At 40.6% G+C, this 21,440-nt stretch overlaps 1 protein-coding gene across 2 annotated transcripts in view; it reads left to right on the top strand.

Moving 5' to 3' along the window:
* The window catches only part of TMEM135 (transmembrane protein 135), a 375,621-nt gene that overhangs the window by 338,184 nt on the left and 15,997 nt on the right, over nt 1-21,440 (top strand). For both annotated transcript variants that reach the window (XM_065417246.1, XM_065417238.1), the window contains 3 exons: nt 13,768-13,809; nt 14,604-14,750; nt 19,616-19,685. In XM_065417246.1, coding sequence (XP_065273318.1) covers nt 13,768-13,809; nt 14,604-14,750; nt 19,616-19,685 — 259 coding nt within the window. The remainder of the gene's footprint in view (nt 1-13,767; nt 13,810-14,603; nt 14,751-19,615; nt 19,686-21,440) is intronic.

Below are 21,440 nucleotides of genomic sequence, written 5' to 3'. Positions count from 1 at the left end.
AGTGATGAAATGAAAGTGTTAAAACAAACAGCAATTATAGTTAGTGTAGAGATGAGATGGGATAAAAGGTTAGGATTTGATTTTAAAAAGACCATTAGTTTAACTTTTTTGTATTAGCATTTTATATTGGTATAAAGGAATGCCTAAACTTGGGTCTTGCGTGTAATATCAGGAGCTGAATGACAAGCATATGTGTAAAGTTCAGAACCACTAGTGTTTGTTCAATAAATACGAGACCTAAAAATAATCAGCTCTATATGCAATGAAATCTTTTGATAAAACAGTAATATATATTTATAGTATGTCCATCACTCTGGTTTCTGGTGCTAACAATTTAAAGTAAAATTCACGTTTAGGTCACAGAACTGGCATCTTCTGTACCTTTCTTTCTTAAGCGTTGCTAGAATATGTGGAATTTATCTCTGCTATATCAGTCATTCTTCTAATGTTATTGCAAGAAGGCTTTTGCAGGAAGGCATGTCTTACAGTTTCCTCTAAAGGTGGTATGGTCTGTGTGTAAATATGTTCTGGAATGGAACTCCAAAGCTATACTACATAGCTCTGATTTGACTGAAACTTGTGCTGTGAAATAAAATTACGAACATAGGAGCAGCAGATATAATTGTTAGTGCTTTAGGTCTATAAGAGCCATTTTTTATGTACAAAAGAATCAGGTAAAACAACTTCTGTCTCTCCCTGTGTAATCACGGGTCAGTTGGAGGTCAGTGAAAATGTGAATTCCAGAGGTGTGTCTATTGTCTTGCTAGGAGAGAAATGACTTGTCACTGGTACAGAATGCTGTACTCCTGGACAAATACGTACACTCTTGAATAAGCATATTAGATGGCAAAAGCAAAGTGCACCTTGTAAGTCACAAATGCAATACACACCCTCAGCACTGTTGTAAACTACTGTGAGTTCAAGTTCTCATACAGAACTTTGTGTTTCTTTGACGGCTGTTTTTCTTCCCAGACACACTAAGAATTTTTAAGTGTGTACGTCTGGGTGTCACTCAGAGTTGGTACTCGAACAGTCCTCACACTTTTGCCAAGCAGAAAGAAAATGCTGCAGTAACTGAATTCAGATGTCAGTGGCTTGCCTTAAACTCAAGGGCTGAAATATTTCCTGTAAACTACTAATGGCTATGTAAAAGAGGCATTTGGAGATAGAAAAAATATGCGCTTTTGATCACATGACCATCTTATGATGTGGACATTCATTATCTTGCTTTTATTTTCTTCTTCGCCCCACCCCCACCTACTCTTTAGGGATTGATCCTGCAAAGTGCTGAGTCCTGATCCAGAAAATCACTTAAGTTTGTGCTTAACTTTGAGTAGTCCCATTCAAGTCAACCTGAGGAATCCAAGCAATTACATTTTTAGAAAAGCAATTCTAACAAGAATGTGACACTGAAGTGAAAAGGAAAACTGTTTATACTGAAGTCAAGTTACAATTCTGGATTCAGAGTGGGGAATGCTATCGTCAAAACCTTACATTTGATTGCCAATCAAATATTCTGTTTTGTTGCCAAGATTTGATGTCCATTAATCCACTACTTACAATGGTCTAATTTTAAAAAGTGGGCTTTTTTGAGCAATATTACTAGTTCCAGCAGCGTTCATTTTAAGTACATGGAATCCATCTCAAACTAGTAGAATCTTTCAAAAGCAGAAGAAATTTTAAGTGTGACCAACATTAACTGTGACCTCTGAAATGTTAAAGTGGAATAAGGCTGCACACGTTTAGAATGTGAGACAGTCAGTAATATGAGAGAGCATTAGGCCGGAGTTAAGGTTTTGTATAAAAAGCACAATTTGATAAAGTTGGGGTGCATATTTTTTCTGTCTTTTAAAGATGGAAGTGTTAGAATGTATAACTGTGCTAAAAGTGGCATTGAGTCCTGGAGACTTTTCCCTTAACTTTTTATTTGCATATTTTTAAGGTTTTGGGTGGGTGGAGCATATCCTGCTGCAGTATTAACTGTTGTTAAATAATGTTTTTGTGTGTGTTATATAAGAAATTGAGTGACCTTTTCTATGTTATTGCCATCTTGAAATCCCACTCATTTTGAAAGTGTTTCTATAGAAATGCTAAAAGTCTAAACACTAAGATGGGTAAACTTGAGTGCATGGTATTTAATGAGGATATTGATATAATAGGCATCACAGAAACTTGGTGGAACGATGATAATCAATGGGACACAGTAATAGCAGGGTATAAAATATATAGGAGTGACCGAGTAGACCGTGCTGGTGGGGGAATGGCACTATATGTGAAAGAAAGCAAAGAGTCAAATATAGGAAAACATTTAAATGAATCAAACGGCACCATAGAATCTCTATGGCTAGAAATCCCATGCTTGAATAATAAGAATAGATCGGTAGGAATATACTACCAGCCCCCTGCCAGGATGGTGAAAAATGATTGTGAAATACTCAGGGAAATAAAATAGAAAATGCAATAATAATGGGGGAGTTCCGCTATGCCTATATTCCCTGGGTACATGTCACCTCAGCACAGGATGCAGAAATAAAGTTTCTAGACACCATTAATAACTGCTGCTTGGAGAAGCTAGTCCTGAATCCAACAAGGGGAGAGGCAATTCTTGATTTAGTCCTAAGTGGAGTGCAGAATCGTGTCCAAGAGGTGAATATTGCTGAACCGCTTGGTAATAGCATCCATAATATAATTAAATTTAACATCCTTATGTTGGGAAAGGGAAATTCCAAAGAAGCCCATCACAGTAGCATTTAACTTCAGAAAGGGGAACTACACAAAAATGAGGGCGCTGGTTAAACAGAAATTAAAAGAATGAAATGCCTGCAAGCTGCATGGAAACATCTTAAAAACACCATAATAGAGGCTCAAATTAAACATCTACCCCAAATTAAAAAGAACAGTAAGAGGACCCCAAAAATGCCACCATGGCTATAACGACAGAGTGAAAGAAACAGCTAGAGGCAAAAAGGCATCCTTTAAAAACTGAAAGTCGAATCCTACTGAGGAAGATAGAAAGGAGCATAAACTCTGTCAAGCCAAGTGTAAAAGTATATGTAACTTTAGCGCCCTTGTGGCCAAGATGGAGTCTGCTGCAGCTCCGGCCAGGAAAAGACACAGGCAGGAATGCAGCAGGGAAAGTCCTTTCCACTGCAGGGGCACCTGTTTCAAATCCCCCAAAGTGAACACACACAGACACCGGAATAGTACGAGAAATATGTATTCACAGCGGGATGAATGGAGAAAAACAACAGAGTCTGAAAGGGCAGACACTGAGCAATGTGTCTGCACTAAGAGTTGGGAAGTTCTGGGCAAAGTTCCAGTCTGGTGGTGAGTCTTCGGTGCTCCTGGTCATCTTTGGTGTGGCACCAGTAAACTTTCCCCAACAAACCCCTCTGGTGCCCTCTTCTGCTGCTCTCTGCAAACCCACACAGAGCGACAACCTCCCCACCTAGCTAGCTATAGCCTCCCTCCTTATTCCCAAGGCAAAGTCACAAGCCCCAGTACTCCCAGCCCCATACAGCTCTGGGTAGCAGTGATACTGGGTCCAGCTCTGGTTTGGCCTTCTCGGGCAATTTCTCCCTGGCACGGTGCTCCTTCTGGCTCCTGTCTTGGGGTGTCCCCGCTCAGCCGCTCTGCACCTCCCTGGCTTCAGGCAGATTCTCGGCTGCTTCACTCTGTGAGGGCCTGCTTGCTGCAGCCCTTCTGTCTGGAGCTCCAGACACACACGCCCTCTCCTTTTCCTCTCCCCGCCCCCCCCCCGCCCCAAAAAAAACACCCCAGCATTTCCTGGGACAATCAGCACTTCCTCCCCTCAGGACAAAGATTTAAAGGGGCCATGCTCTCTAAACCCCAGAGGGGTTACATATAATTAGGCAGGCCAAAAAATAATTTGAAGAGCAACTAGCAAGAGACTCAAAAACTAACAGCAAGACATTTTTTAAATACACCAGAAGCAGGAAAGCCTGCCAAACAATCAGTGGGGCCGCTATAATATCAAGGTATGAAAAGAGCACGCAAGATAAACAAGGCCATTCAGAGGAGCTAAATGAATTCTTTCCATCACTCTTCACTGTAGAGGATGTGAGGGAGATTCCCACACCTGAGCCATTCTTTTTAGGTGACAAATCTAAGGGCTTGTCTACACTACCGCTTAAGTGGATGTAACTTATGTTGCTCAGGGGTCTGAAAAAAACACCTCCCTGAGCGACGTAAGTTACATAGACTGTCCTGTCGACATAGCTTCCGCCTCCCGTTGAGGTGGAGTAATTACGTCGATGGGAAAGCAGTAGTGAAGACAAGCCCTAAGGAATTGTCCCAGACTGAGGTATCAATAGAGGAGGTCATTTTGCAATTCAAGCACAATTAAAAGACATTTCGATTTGATTTAAAATATAAAACACGCTCAGCATTTCTAAATTTCAGAAGGAATTTAATTGCGTAACTCTGGAGCAGTAACTAGAACTCAGATGTTTCTTATGGATATGCCAAATGTGAACACAATTATACTGCAGTCATGCTACATAACTACCTGCATCCATGTCTTTTTCATGTATGGAAGAAAAATGAAACAAGATTTCACTACAAAAGTGTTTTTTCTCCTGTTGATAATAGCCCACCTGAATTGATTACTCTCGTTATAGTTGGTATGGCAACACCCATTTTTTCATGTTCTCTGTGCATATATATCTTCCTACTGTATTTTCCACTGCATGCATCCGATGAAGTAGGTTTTAGCCCACGAAAGCTTATGCTCAAATAAATTTGTTAGTCTCTAAGGTGCCACAAGTACTCCTCATTCTTTTTGAAGATTTCCTTAGTTTGTTCTCTTCTTGCATTTGTACCCCAACTATGCTGCAATATTGACTGCTCTAAGTAAAATTGACAGTTTCAGATCATCTACTTTTGACATCAATGCAGTTAATTTTTTTAATCTGAAATTTGAAATATATTTTTGAAAAGTTATGCCTTGTCCACACTATGGGGAAACCTGGAACAATATTCAAGATCTGTTGGTTTCAGAGCATGACTTCAGTTTTCGAATGTATATATGTACTTTTTATTTATTTATTTGAAATGAGACTATATTACTGCAGTGTTTTTACATTTTCCTTTAAATCACCGAACTCTCCCTTTCCCCATAGGGTGATGCCAGCTAACATGACATAATTTACATTAAAAATAGTGGATTGGGAAACAAGGTTCTTTTGTTGATGCTATCTTTAATAATTTCCTTCATATTTTTTTCCCAGGACTGGTCTGAGTAGATAAGCCCTTTGGGCAAAGAAAAACTAAATGTATAGTTTACAACTTGAAAAAACTTGTAGGAGAAAAATGGTTATAGTTTATAAAGCCTTTCTCTGTCATAAAATTGCCCCTGCAGATTTCCTTTCCAGGATCGTGGGTTGTGCCTTATGATCCCAAACCATTTTAAAGCAGTTCATTCTGAACATGGTTATAAAATGCTTGGCTCCTGTAACTGGGAATGGTTATTCTTTACGGCTGTACGAACAGTCTTGGAATAGTCTCCATCACACTGGGAAGGATTGTCGCCTTTAGGGTTGCCAGCCCCCCAGGATTGTCCTGGAGTCTCCAGGAATTAAAGATTAATCTTTAATTAAAGATTATGTCATGTGATGAAACCTCCAGGAATATGTCCAACCAAAATTGGCAACCCTAGGCACCTTCCATGGTAAATGGAGGTGAAGAGGGGTAAGGGAAGGAATTTGCTCACTGAGTTTCTTCTACATCATTCGGGGAGGGGGGAAGCTTCATCCCTCCCTCTGCTGTGGAATGAGTTGCAAGGCCCACCAACAAACCTCACATATCCCTCAGGATCCACAGGAGATCCTGGCATAGTCCATCTGCACAGAGGCCCTGTGCAGCAGCTCTGGGAATGTGGTGCACCACACTGTCCAGCTCTGGAACCCAACCTTTTCCCTGTCACCATGTCTGTGCCTAGACCTGCCTGACTGTGGGAAAGGTTAATAAAGCCCAGGGTATATTCCTATGCCGAACCAATCTCTACAGTGCCAGTGGGCAAATGGTGTGCACCACACCAGCACTTCATGGCTGTGCTGCTGCAGTGCGCCTCTACAGAGGCAATGTACCCAGAGCACTTCAGCTTCTGGTAAACAGCCTTCCCTGGAAGATACATAAGAACGGCCATACCGGGTCAGACCAATGGTCCATCTAGCCCAGTATCCTATCTTCCGACAGCGGCCAATGCCAGGTGCCCCAGAGGGAATGAACAGAACAGGTAATCATCAAGTGATCCATCCCCTGTCGCCCATTCCCAGATTCTGGCAAACAGGGATTGTGTCCTAGCCTCTGCCCATCCTGGCTAATAGCCACTGAGGGACCTATCCTCCATGAACTTATCTAGTTCTTTTTTTAACCCTGTTATAGTCTTGGCCTTCACAACATCCTCTAGCAAAGAGTTCCACAGGTTGACTGTGCGTTGTGTGAAGAAATACTTCCTTTTGTTTGTATTAAACCTGCTGCCTATTAATTTCATTTGGTGACCTCTTGTTCTTGTGTTATGAGAAGGAGTAAATAACACTTCCTTATTTACTTTCTTCACACCAGTCATGATTTTTATAGGAAGCAATATAAAAATGAAGGACGGGAATTTTTCACAGTCTTAGTAGGTTATAGGACACGGAGAAGGAGTTTGAAGGAAGCAAAGGCTTAGGTTTGATATTGGGGAAGAATTCTTTAATGTGAACAGCAGCTGGTGAGTGGAATAGCTTACTTTCCCTCCCAGAGACTTTGATATGATGTCTGCTCAATGCTTGTAAGACTTATGTTACAATCTGACTTGTCATAAAATGGTGGTTGTCCAGCCAGGATTACAACAGCTCTACCTGGTTCTTTTTTGGGTAGCATAGATGCTTTCTATCGGTCATATGTATATCAAAGGTGCCTTTCTGCAGGGTACGTAAGCTTTGAGACGATATTGCCTTTGAGAAGATATAATTTAATTAGAGAATTGTAGTTGTTATTAACAAGGCCAAAATGATAAAGAAAAAATAGATTATTCCAAAACTTTCTTGCTAAAGCTGCCTAATTATTAGAGATGGACTAAAGAAATAGTGTTTGAATCCAGATGACCTATATTACCTGCTGACTGAACATTAGATATGGTTCATCTTCAGGATAAGTGGCACTGAAATGTAAACTGTTCTCAAAAGATTTGAGCCCCAAATATCAAAACTTATACATTTTAATCTCTTGGGCCACATTTGGAAATGGATCAGGAAAATAGGCTTGTTATGGTTCTAGATCCCACACAGAATCAAAACCACAAGTGTAGGTTTTGATCCAGGGTTTCAAATCTGAACCCTTCCCTGCCCAAAATTTTGGGTTGTGAGTTCACATTTGAGGTTTGGTTTGGTTTCCATCTCTAATGGTAAGACACTGGAGCAAATTCTTCTCTGACCCAGGCTGGTGTAAATCTGGAGCAACTAACTCCGTAGAAGTTAGTGGAGTCACTTTGTGTTTACATTGGTGTATCTGAGATGAATCTGGTTCTTGTTGCAAAGCTCAGTTGTAGTGAAGGGTCAGTGCAGATTTAATAAAGCTTACGAACACTTGTTATTAGAAATCATGGCTTAACAGCTAAAAGACCTGCTCACACAGTGTGAAAAACACCAGAAAGAGCTATTAAAGTCTGCTTTGGCCTCAGCCTTATCTCCCCAGGCCTGATTGAGAGGCCAGAGAGAGAGAGAGGTTGGCTGTACCTTTGTCCATATATCTCTGATATTTCATTTTGTACAAGGAGACTTATGGTAAAGATATTATTGGCTTGGAATGAATGGTTTTGAGATGTCATTTGATCCCGTTGAGTAATATGTATCTCTTTCAGGTCTTATGGGAGAGTTAAACATTACTGAACCTCACTTCCATATTTCAAAGCCATCAAATATACAAGCAGTTCTCAGATGGCTTGCAGTAGAATTAACTTGGGCTAATAATACCTGTTTACATGCCCACCTCTTTGGGTCAAAATCATTATGGAGGTGGCCCAGACATCCATTATGTCCACTTGAGCTCCAATGTCTCATGGATCATATAGAAACCATTTTTCTCCAGAGCTATTAATTAAAAATCCACCCTTTCACTCCCAATCCATTTGATTCTGATAGGCAAAAAAATAATTGAGCTGGTGGGTGCAAGAGATATTGATAGGATAGGTTAAAAAAAAAGAATTGTGGTATTGGGAGTGACAGGAGAGAAATAGGAGAAAGGAAAGAGAAACTATAGAGGAAGAGGTTAAAATACTAGTATCAAGGAAAGGAGAGAAAGAGGCTGCAAGTGAGTAGAGGGAGAGAGAAGGAAAAGAGGAGACAGACACAGAAAGCAACTCAGGAAAATGACACATTATATGTTTCAATGGGACACAGTGGAAAGAAGCAAGGAAAGGAAAGATGTTACAACAGAAGCAAGAGAGAGTGTAACCTGCATTTAAAGTGTATAAAATAGGAAGCTGATTGACAATGCATTACAAGAAGTACAGTTCACACTGAAGAGTGGACAACTTTTACTCCTTGAAATTGCAGGGGCTGTGGTTTGTGGGGCATGGCTGCATGGTGTGACAACTTGGGCATTTTCTCCCCTGGCTACTAGGCTTAGCCTTTGGAATGGTAGGTGACACCTACTTTATACGTTAATCCTTCTTAAACATATTCTGTCACAACCAGTAAATTGTTAGGCCATGGCACTGCTTCCTGCAAAAGAGTGAGCTTAATTCCCAAAGCACACAGCCATAATGAAAATCAATGTAGGGAAAGTTGAATTTTCTAATTTACTTTTATCTTGAAGGATAACATAAGTAATTGTGATTTTTCAGTAAATGTGTCACATGTCACATTCTCCCGACAAGTACAGTGGGTGAAACGACAGTAATTAAACTCCTTTCCCCAGCTGACTTCTTGAGCAGAGCATGTCAGTCAATCACAGAGGGTGAGCCTTTGGAAAGGTCTTAGCAAGGAATGCCAATAAAAGAAATTGAAAATATAATAGCTGGCTTTTAGCCCTACAGCTTGGTGAGAAGACCTCTTCCCTTCCCTTCCCCACAAACTGGTTAGAAATTAAGCGTGCCTCTCTCAACAAAATTAGAGTTGGTTCAAGACTTGACTGTTAAGTCTGGCCGAATTTTGCTTCCACACAGGAGAGCTATGCTAGATTGTGGCAAGAGTAGCTCCCTTTAGGGGAAAGTGTGTGTGTGTGTGTGTGTGTGTGTGTGTGTGTGTGTCCTCAAATTATATTTTTCTTCAACTGATATTTTGGATAACATGGGCCAGAGTCTCTCCTGTGCCAAGATCTGTTGGGCACAAGAAGTTAGAGGACCCCTGCACTGTTTATGGGGTTGTCACACTCACCCAACTGTAGCCCTGACATAAATTAGAGTATCCTAGAGCTCTGCTCCATTCCCTCTCTCTTCTGTCCTACCCCTGTACTAGAAAGAAACAGTTGGCATAGGAGCTGGCTCACCTGGCTTTTCATCAGTGGAAAATTCACCTCTGGAGGGAAAATTCTCAACTGGCCAGCTGCAGCCAGAGTACGTGCCCTTCGTGCTGCTCAGGATGCCCAAAAGATACCAAACTGGGGGGTTGAGAATCTGGCCCAATGATTTTCAGGGTTGTGAGAAAAGATACCATATGCTGATTGTATTACTGTTAGCAGTTTAGAACTTTACCAAGAGAATTCCTAGAACACATCTTTTAGAAAAATACCCTGATTTAAAAATTGTCAGTGATGGAGAATCCACCACAACCTTTGGTGAATTGTTCCAATGGCAATTACTCTCTCTGTTAAAAATGTATGCCTATTTTCCAGTCGGAATTTGTCTATCTTCAACTCCCAGCCATTGGATCATGTTATACCTTTCACTGCTAGATTGAAGAGCCCATGGTCAAATATTTGTTCCCCATCTAGGTACTTATACACTGCAATCAAGTTACCCCTTAACCTTCATTTTAAACTAAATAAACCTGAGCTGTAAATAGAACTCCAAATAGAATATCTGTAATATTGCTTATACGCTAAGCCAGTGGTTCTCAACCAGGAGTCCGGGGCCTCCTGGGGGCCGCAAGCAGGTTTCAGGGGGTTTGCCAAGCAAGGGCCAGTGTTAGACTCTCTGGGACCCATGGGGCTGAAGCCCGGGGCCCTGAACCCTTCCACCTGGGACTGAAGTCGAAGCCTGAGCAACTTAGCTCAGGGGCCCCAGGCAGTTGCCCTGCTTGCTACCCCCTAATGCCGGTCCTTGCTTTTATATGCAGAACACTAGTTGTTGTGGCTCAGGTGGGCCGTAGAGTTTTTTATAGTATGTTGGGGGAGCCTCAGAAAGAAAAAGGTTGAGAACCCCTGCATAAAGCCATATATGTAACTGGTGGTACATTTTGTTTGGAAAGTTTCACATGAATACAATGGTAAATAATAGTGATACCGTAACTCTGATAATGACTCTCACACAAACTAATAACTAGGTGGGAATTAATTATCACAGATGGCTAATGAGGATAGGCATTATGAAAGGTTGTACAGAAATGTTTTTAATGTTTCCTAGGGTAATGGATACATTTTAAGTGTTTTGCATTTGAGTAACTTAGATGTCTGGTAGTGTTTTAAGATCAGTGCCGCATTTATTAATTGCTTTCTTTGATGCGAGTTTAAAAGAAAATTACTAGTGAAACAATGTTGGTCAAGAATTTCCCCAGATCTGTCCCCGCTTGAATAACAGTTGATTAGGGACATCTACTGGTGTAATGATGTAATAATTGTTGCAGCATTTGCAAACAGAAGCTGCAAGATTGAGGCAAAATGACTTTTCAGGGTTGCACTGTAATTGCTTTTCTGTTTGTAGAAAACTCTCGAAATGACTGTTTGTGTATTTAAACTTAAATTGCACATTTTATTTGTTTGTATTCTGAGCAAATAAGACTGCCACAAGAAACAATAAAATGAGAAACTAAGGCCCCAATTTTAGTTGATCGCCTACAAGCAGACTGTATGGAACTCCCTGAAGTCAGTGGGGCTTCACACAGTCACCCACATGCAGGATCGGGCCCTAACTCCGGATCCAGGAATATGTGTTTTTTTTATTAGAGCTGGGTGTCAGGACTCCTGGGTTCCATTCCAAGCTGTACCCAGTGATTTGCTATGTGATTTTGGGTGCAAGCCACCTAACTCTTTGTGTCTCGGATTATCTTTGTAAAACTGGTATAATTATTCTTACCTGCTGTTTCCCACAGGTGTGTTCTGAGTCTTTAAGTTTGTAAAACACTTTAAACCTTCAGCTAAAAGGCTCTATAAATTAAAGGTGTTAGTATTAACGGGTTTTTTTTATGGTCTGTAAGGTATCATGAACACCTGTGGTCCTATATAAAATATTATATTTTGGGGCACCGCAGCTTTTACAACAGTAACTATATTTGGTTCTGCTTCCCTAATATTGGGTGTAATTATGCTTGCCCATTCATAAGCGCTTTGCACAGAGTTGAGAATAAATCCCTTTAAATGTGTGTGTGAGTCCTTTCCTTTGTGAAGCAGAAGCATTTCCCAAGGGAACTTAGTGTTTTGACATCTCACCAAGAGCACATGTGGACGCCAGCATAAAGAAAGACTTCGTTGATTTGTGAATTTCTTTCTTCAGCTAAATGTATCTAAACATTTTTGCTGACATTCTGTCATCTTGTGTTCAGGCTTGCTGGGATAAAGGGGAAAGACAGCATGAGAAGCCTTTTCCTCCTTATTAGCACATCCAAGAGCAGGAGGGGAACTGAATGATGGTCTGTGCGGGGTTGTATAACATGTATCCAGTGGTACATAGTCCCAGGGAAGCCTGGTCAGTAATCCAAGCCACTTTCCCATACACATACTGCCATCAGCAACAGGCACTAAATGCTCTACACCTGCTCCTTTCTTGGAGTAGCAGTTACATGTCCTAGGGATGGTGGTGCCCCAAGCTTTCCTGAGGCATCTTGGCCTGTGTGCAGGGCCGGCTGCAGGCACTAGGCGAGCAAGCTCGTGCTTGGGGCGGCAGATTCCAAGGGGCGGAATTCTGACCGCCCTTTTTTTTTCTTTTTCTTTTTGGTTTGCCGCTCCGGCCACCCTATAGGGGGCGGCGGCGCGGAGGAGGGCAGCATCCTGCAGCAAACTCGGCAGGGCAGCCCGTGTCCTTCCCTCCCAGCCGACCGGAGCAGCACAGAGCCCTCCCGGCAGGTGGCGCAGTGGGAGGGGTCGCGTGGCGAGCGCCCCGCTGAAACCCTGGCCGCCCCCCTTCTCTCTCTCTCCCTTCTCCCTCCCCCCCGCTAGACCGGGCGCGCACTCCGCTGCACGTCTGCAGCACAGGGAGTCCCCCTGGCTCCGGCCCGCCTGCAGGGTTTTTTTGTTTGTTTTTTGTTTTTTTTCTTCCTGCTTTGCCGCTCCGGCTGCCCCACAGGTATTTTTTGTGTGTGTGTGTGTGTGTGTGTGCGTGCTTTGCTGCTCCGGCCACCCCGCAGGTGTTTTTTTTGTGTGTGTGTGTGTGTGTGCTTCACCGCTCCGGCCCCCTCGCAGTTTTTTTTTGCTTGGGGCGGCAAAAAAGCCAGAGCCAGCCCTGCCTGCGTGGGCAGCATGGCACAAGGACCTTCTGCTCAACCACTGCTACTCTCCCAGCCTTGGCAACTGGCTATCATAATGGCAGGATTTTATCCTTTGTTAGTATAAAATGTATTCTTTAACTGATGGAATAAAATAGCAGCTTTTTTATATGTTATATATTCTGTCTGGAGTGCACTTTCATCATGATCTATTCCCCTCTGATTTACAGCCCTCTAAAAAGAAAAAAAATACAAATATCTAGAGTAAAAAGTGCTGCTCTTTGCTTCCCTAGCAGCAGGACACTGGTACGCCGATAGTCATCCAGGAAGAATCCGTAGCAGCTGCAGGCTCCAATTGCAGTCAACACACCCAGTTCAGAAAACATCAAACTCCTGAAACTCCAGTTGCCAATTAAAACATCAAAGTATTAGAGCAAATCTTAGACATTATACCGCAATCAACATTAGCATTTACAAATCTAGGGCCCTTTCTTGCTACCCTTATTCACAAAAGTAGTCCCACACACTCATGGGGAAGGGCTGCCGAACCAGAGCAACTGCCATAAAATTGGCATGCTGTGATTTTAACAGTGGAAGTTTTTTCCAGAGTAAGGAGTGCAGGATTCAGCTCCCCTATGAAGGAAGACACTGGCTCTCAAACTTAGAGTGTGTTTAAAAAAAAAAAAAAAAGTGTGCAGAACACTTCTCATCCCTTTCAGTAGGTTTATGTTTTGTCAAGCTCGTTATGAACATTTTTTGTAAAACTAACAAATCCGTGGCCACCTAAGAATTCACGTTGTTACTTCTGTAGACCATGGCCAATATTTGTCTCACGGTCACAGCAGGGGTAGAACCTAGATCTCTCTTCTTTAAAGATCTGCATATCCCTATCAGTTTTGATCAAAGAAGTTTTGATTCAGGAGGTTCTGGGTGTTCTCTGTCCACTGTCTCCCAAGAAATTCCCGAAGGCCATGGTGTGCTTCATGCTGAAAACTGTGTTGTCCCCGTTGGCTATAAATTAGTTACACACTTATTTTCCTTTATTGGATTTTGTAACAATCAAATCATTATCCCCAAATTGTTGTTGTTCTTGGGCAGCTTTACATCAATATTTTATCTCTGAGATTTTATTTTCATTGTATGCAGATTGTCACACAAAACCAAAAGCCTAATTTTTTTGTTTCAGGTGCAAAGATGGGTTGAAAGGATTTACATTCTCTGCACTTAAGTAAGTATCTAAAAAACCAAACCCAGTAGTTTTAGCTCAAATTGACCGTTTTGGGGAAACGTGTATACTGGAAGCTGCTTTATAGGAGGCCAGAATTTCCTTAAGAGAAACCGTACTGTTGTAAACCCTTCCTGTATTTTGAGACATACTGCATATTTCAAAGAGGCCATAATATAGAATTGTCAGGAAAGGAGAGTTTTCAAATGTGTGACTATTTTACAAAAGGGGGATTACAATAAATGAATGCAGTGCTAATGCATGGGGGTAGGCGATGTGTGTGAGAGAAGGAGTGTTAAACATTTCCTCTTCCAGAGACAGGAATCTAAATCCCAGCATTCTACTGGGAATAAGCAGAAATCCATTGCTACTGTGTCTTGTCCTGAGTCCTGTATGTTTGTTAATGGTGGTTTATATTTACAAAGCACTCTGGGAATACAGGAGTGGCTCCATTTTACAGGCACCGTAGGAGGCATATAGACACAGCATATCCATATGCAACGCAGTGCATGTTTAAGTCTTGTGTATGTCATATTAGAAACTTGGGTTTTATTCCTAGCTCTGCCAGACATTTCCTTGTGCAACTTCTCTGATCCTGTGTTGCTTTTGGTAAAATGGGGATAATGACACTTGCCTGCCTCCTAAAGTTGGGATCTCAGGCCGTGCTCAAAAAAAAAGCTGAAAGGTGCGGAAAATTATTAACACTACTCTGTGGAATCCACTTTTGAAGATTTTGTTTTTTGATTTGTTTTTAAAGTAAGAAATATAATTGCCTTGTGTTTTCCTTTTCCTTCCAGGTTTATTGTAGGTAAAGAAGAAATTCCCACACATTCATTTTCACCAGAAGTAGCATTTTCAAAAATAGACAGAAAGATAAAGCACCGGGAAGAAGTATCGCGGCGAATGAACATAATTGCTCTAACAAAGAAACTTGTGGACAAAGTGTGAGTCCAAAAAAACCAAAACAAAAACAAACCCAAGCCCTAATTGATTCCTTTTTATTTTACTCAGTTTCACATGTGCTCATTCCATTTTATATAACAACAGTGTTTCATGCTATTTTTAATTTGTATTCAAGAGATTTATATTTCTTTTATTGAGTAACAACAATAACGAAGTGGTGAGCTATATTAAAAACAAAGCAAAACAAAGAGAAACCTATTTATTAGCATTAGCTCATATTACTTAAGATATACAATTCACTAACTAGGTAATATAAAAGCAAATAGTATATTTGTTTTAATTTTGGAGCGGTTAGGGTGATATTTAGTACCCAACTGAACACTTCAGTAGCATATAGAGCATATAGTGGCTGGGTACACTATGTCAAATACTTCACAGGGTTTGTGAGATTGTATTGTTAGTTACAAGAAGAGACATGAAACCATAGCAAAACATTTACATGTTGCTGCTATTATTGTTATTAATGTTGTGGTTGTAGTCTAAATTCAGTGGGAGTTGGCACCTAATACTCTTAGATTGCTTTGAAGAATCTCAGATTTTCTTGTTATTTATTAGGCACCCGCAATGTGCTTGATATAATTGTTTGAAGAATCCCTCTCTTCATTTTTTAGTGTTTATTCATAAACATTGCAGCTTTTTTGTACTTTGCTTCTAAATAGATCAGAGTTAGTTAATCTGTTTTGTTGATTTCTGATAAAACTTTCCAACTTGCATTTAATTTTTTAGACTATGCAAATTACTGAGGGTAACATTTCGAAACAATTTTTCAAAACTGACCTAGGCATTTAGGAGAATAAGTCCCATTGAAAATCAGTGGAATGTAGACTGCTAAGTGCCTAAGCCACTTTTGAAAATGAGTCTTAGGGTAACATTTTCAAAAGTACCTAAGTCACTTAGGAGCCTAAGTCAAGGAGACTTAATTTTGTAAGTCACTCAGGCACTTTTGTAAATTTGACCCTAAATGACTTTAACTTCAGTTGTAGATTTAATTATGATAACTGGAATAAAAACTAAATCAGTTCTAAATTATTGGACCCTTGACCAGAGTGCTTTGGTGCGCTCTGTGGGTTTTTTGCCCCTTCCCTTTAAGAATAGCTTAATGACTGACTACTGCTTCATAAATTCTAAGTCCAGAAGAGACCATTGGGATCATTTAGTCTGACCGCCTGTATAGCACAGGCCATAGAACTTCTCCAAAATAATTCCTAGAGCGTATCCTATAGAAAAACAACCAGTTCTAATTTAAAAATTGTCAGTGATGGAGAATCCACTATCGCCCTTGGTAAATTGTTCCAATGGTTAATTACTCTCACCATTAAAAATGTGTGCTTTTTTTCCAATCTGAATTTATCTAGCTTCAATTTCTAGCCATTGGATCATGTTATACCTTTCTCTGCTAGATTGAAGAGCCCATTGTTAAATATTTGTTCCCCATCTTTGTATTTATAGACTGTAATCAAGTCACCCCTCTTTGTGAAGCTAAATAGATTGAGCTCCTTGAGTCTATCACTGTAAGACATGATTTCTGATCCTTTAATCATTCCCATGGCTCTTCTCTGAACCCTCTCCAATTTATCAACATCCCTCTTGAATTGTGGGCACCAGAACTGGATGCAGTATTCCAGCAGCGGTTGCACCAGTGCCGAGTACAGAGGTAACATAACCTCTCTAATCCTACTCGAGATTCCCCTGTTTATGGGCAGCGTTGTGGCTCTTCTGCCCACGCTTCTGCCCACGCTGGAGGAACATTCCAGGGGTGCTCTTAAAATCCTCACTGGTTTTCACCTACTGCTTCCTTATCCTATTGGAGGTGAAGTGGTCCAGGAGCAACCTTCAACTATCCCCACTTTGGCAGGGAAGTTCTGGGTCAGCTTCTAGTCCATCCTCTAATCTGCAGCAAAAAACGTTGGGAGAGCCTTAAACCCCTTGTTTTCTCCCATAGACAAAGGTTTTGAAGTGGGGCAGCAAGGCTCCATCACCTACCTGTCCCTTCTTCATTTGGTAGCACGGTTGACCTTCCATGTCCCAAATCCAGCATTACTGCAGTATAAGTCTACAGGTGGAGCACTAGCTAAATCTCCAGTGTAATACTTCTGGTGATGGTAAAACAAGCACAGCAGAAGCCTCCTTCCGGGGATTATTTATAGTGAACCCACACAAATAAGAGTAGGTGGGTTGAGCACTCTCAGCTCCTGTTTACTTACATGGGAGAGAAAGGTGTGCAGCCCCCTTTTTAGGACTAGGTCCTTGTTACGGTATGTTCTTGACAGGCAGTAGAGAAACAGATGTTCTAAGTATTCCGTGTTGTGAAAGGGGTGGTGAAGAGTGCTTATTTCAGAGAGAAAGCACTTCAAATAGAAAGAAACACTTACCTCCAGCATTGAGCTAAGGGATAGCTAGAAGGCCCGTCCCTTTCTTGTTCTTCATACCTATTCTGTTTTAAATACCCCTGACATGAACTAATTGAAAATAGTGAGGCATGATCACTGCCCCTCTAGCCAAAATGCATTTATTAAATATTAGAAGGCTAAATGATTAACAAATGAGGAGTATACTTCCTTTGGGATTTCCAGACTCCCTCTTCCCATACATTCAAAAACCATTGTATTTTTAATCCTAATACTTTCTCAAGTTTCTCTTCCATATGTTTCCTTTCAGATATAATTGATTCTAAATGTCTGTAACCTGATCACATTCTCGTTACAATTTTTGCTACATAAACTAACCTTGTGGATGATTTATGGCCAATATACTTTACAATACATGATTCAAAGCTTCCAAGATATTTGACACAGTATATAAATTATGTGATTTATTTTGTATTAAACCACAAATAATTGACTACAAGAAAATATCATTTTTGGAGCTAGTATGAAATGACTTTCCTTTAATTCTGTGTCATACAAGTCTAATTACTGTAAAGTCCACACATCCCATCCTCCCTAAAATCATCTCCTCTTTATGCTTTGAGCCAAACCCTAATCCCAAATAAGGGCCACAGAAAATCTGTACCATAGTGGAACAGCTGGACTACACTGCACTGGAATGGTCATGGTTGAGAGAGGCCTCTGCAGTCCCCTCCAGTAGGCCCCAGGGTGATACAGGGAGGGATTGCAGTATGGCCAGTGGATCCCTGGCCAAAACAGCAGCATCAGTCTAATTTGGGTGGGCGGGAGGGAGCGTGTCAGTGATCATCGGCTGCAGAATGGCCCTGCTACAGCTCTATGGCCTTGGACGGATGATTCATAATTCCTTCCCATTGGCCAAAGTGGGGAATTCATAGGCATAGCACATTTACCCAAGCTTAGCACGGAAAAGAGGATTGGATCAAAATTCATGTACGTGTACTTCTGAAATACTAAGAAAGTACTGTTTTATTTGTACAGTACTTTGATGACTTCATAAAAGTACACAAAGCCTTACAATTGAATCATAGCAATGTAGGACAGGACTTCAAGAGGTTATCTAATTCAGCCTTCTGTGCAGAGGCAGGACCAATTATACCTAGACCATCCCTGACAGGTGTTTGTCCAACCTGTTCCAGTGATGGGGATTCCACAACCTCCCTTGGAATCCTCTTCCAGTGCTTAACTACCCTTATAGTTAGGACATTTTCCCTAATATCTAACCTAAACCTCCCTTGCTCCCCACCCCTTCTTTTGACCCTTTGACCGCACTCCTGTCCCTGTTATTTCATTAGTTGTCCCCCGAAATCAGTTGGTTTCCAGGTCATGTAGATCCTCCCCTTAGGCTGGGAGGGGGTCCTTCAGCAGTGGGCGGGGTTTTGCCCGCCCACTTCCCGGAACCCAATAGGTACAGATTAAGCCCATTGCTTCTTGTGTTACCTTCAGTGGACGTGAAGAACAATTGATCCCCATCCTCTTTATAACAGCCCTTAACATATGTGAAAACTGTTATCAGGTACCCCCCAGGTTTCTGTTCTCAAGGCTAAAGATACCCAGTTTTTTAACCTTTCCTCATAGGTCAGGTTTTCTAAACCTTTTATCATTTCTGTTGCTCTTCTCTGGACTCTCTCCAATTTGTCCACATATTTCCTAAAGTGTGGTGCTCAGAACTGAACACAATACTCCAGCTGAGGCCTTATCAATGCCGAGAAGAGTCGGACCATTACCCCCCATGTCTTACATACAGTAGTCCTGTTAATACACTCCAGATTGATATTAGCCCTTTTTACAACTGCGTCACATTGTAGATTCATAGTCAGTTTGTGATACATTATAACTCCCAGATTCTTTTCAGCATTACTATCACCCTAGTCAGTTATTCACCAATTTTAGTTTTGCACTTAATTTTTTCCTTCCTGAGTGTAGTACTTTGCACTTGTCTTATTTGAATTTCATCTTGTTGATTTCAGACCAATTTTCCAATTTGTCAAGTTGTTTTGAATTCCAATCCTGTCCTCCAAAGTGCTTGCAATCTCTCCCAGCTTGGCGTCATCTTCAAATGTATAAGCATACTTTTCTCTCCATTATCCAAATCATTAATGAAAATATTAACTAGTACCAGACCCAGACTGACCCCGATGGGACCCCATTAGATATGCCCTCCCAGTTTGACAGCGAACTATTGATAACTACTCTATGAGTACAAGCTTTCAACATGGTGTGCACCCCCCGATAGTAATTTCATCTAGACTGCATTTCCCTAGTTTGCTTATGAGAATGTCATGTAGGACTGTGTCAAAAGGTGGCATGCAAAATAAATAATGGGGAAATAGCAAGAGACTATTGTATACATTTTTAGCAAGAGAAAGTTTGCAAAATCTCTAGTAGATTACAGTAAAACCAACTTCTGGTTAATATGGATTTCGTTATTTCTTTTGCAGATGCAAACATGGTCCAAGACATAGATGCTGTAAACATTATGAAGATAATTGCATCTCATATTGCATTAAAGTAAGTATGAATCTTGCATTTTTTGTAAACACTCACAGAGACTGGTGAAAATGTATAAAGTTTAGTACAGAAAAAGAATATGTAAGTTACAATCGGCAAATGCAGATTCCATATGTCTTAGCCTCTGAAGTCTGTTGTTGGTCATGCTTTTTCATTATAAAAAGAGTCAGTTATAAGTTTGTGAAAACCATCTTCTGAGCAAGATTCTTCCTTTCTTTCTTTTTCGTTCTTTCTTTCTTCTTGGAAATACAGTTACAATAATCTGAGAACCTAAAGTGAATGGGAAAAAATGGATCAGCAAAAAATAACCTTGTTTAATTACGAGACCTTCGTAACTGATCCCATTTCCAGCTCCATCCTAAATAAAGCACCTGGAATGTGCTGTGCTGGGCAGACAGATCAGCAGTGGCACACATACAGCTGTGCATGTCTGGCACAGTGGTGTTTGATTTTGGACTTGCTAGTCTATTAATTTATTTTAAGGGGTAATGGGAGATTGTCCACAGTTGCTGCAGACAGAGAGAGCTGTCTATGTCCAGTGGCATGAATTAGCCTCCTCCATAATATGGACAGTGCATTTTTTCAGGGGAGTACTGTGTGGAGAAGATTGGCACAGGTGGGACCACCTGCTACATGGTCTTAGTTTTGGGTGAAACTTCAGCAGATCTTGATCTTTTAATAATCTACATTTTTTATTTATGGAGAAGCAAAAATTGATTGCTAGGCAGTTTAGCTTTTCCGGATGCTTCTGCTATATTTTATCTTTAAAATGCTTTTTTTCCCCATTAAAAATAGTGCATTCTGTTGGAATTTATCTCTTTTGGTTTTTTAATGGCAAGGCTCGCTACATTAAGATAAAGCTTTAGAGGAGGTATAGTACAATAGTTATTTTCTTATATTTATACAGCTCAGTGTCTTATTCAATATTATTTTGTTACTGCTTTTTTGAACTATGAAATATTTCAGCAAACTTAGTGACAGTGTTAGCCTCTGATTCAACAAAGTATTTAAGTATGTGCTGAAGTTCCATTGAAGTCAGTGGGACGTGAAGTGTTTTGCTGAATAGATCTGGAAATGTGTAATAAAATATTTACAAAATATTCAGGATAATTGTAACTTTTTTTTTTTTTACTAAAGATAAAGTGACTAAAGATAAAAACAACACAACTAGAATAACTAACAGAAAAGACCTCCCCCCCCCCCCCTTGGGATGAGAAAAGAGAGAACCACTCAGCACCTGTTTTTTTTATTATTTTAGCCAGAATTTTCAAAATTGTGTGCCTAATATATAAATTCTATAAAATTCCATGTCTTCAATTGGACTTAACATAGTAGTAACGTTAGTATGTGCATAAGTGTTCGTATGATCAGGGCCTAAGTTAAGACAACATATGATTAGCTATTGCACACCTTCATAGTTAAATATAAATGTATACATCTAGGAACAAAGGATGTAGGGCCATACTTACAGGATGTGGGAAGCAGTGACTCTGAAAAAGTTTTGGGAGTCAGGGTGGATAATCAGCTGAACATGAGTTCCCAGTGTAATGCTGTGGCCAAAAGGGCTAATGTGATCTTTGGATGCATAAGCAGAGGAATCTTGAGTAGAAGTAGAGAAGTTATTTTACCTCTGTATTTGGCACTGGTGTGACTGCTGCTGGAATACGGTGCCCAGTTCTAGTGTCAACAATTCAAGAAGGATGTTGATAAATTATAGAGGGTTCAGAGAAGACCCAGGAGAATGATTAAAGGATT

The sequence above is a fragment of the Emys orbicularis genome, chromosome 1 (assembly GCF_028017835.1).
Source record: "Emys orbicularis isolate rEmyOrb1 chromosome 1, rEmyOrb1.hap1, whole genome shotgun sequence".
NCBI lineage: Eukaryota > Metazoa > Chordata > Testudines > Emydidae > Emys > Emys orbicularis.
Note: the sequence above shows the minus strand (reverse complement) of the source record. Positions and strands in the feature narration are given on the sequence as shown.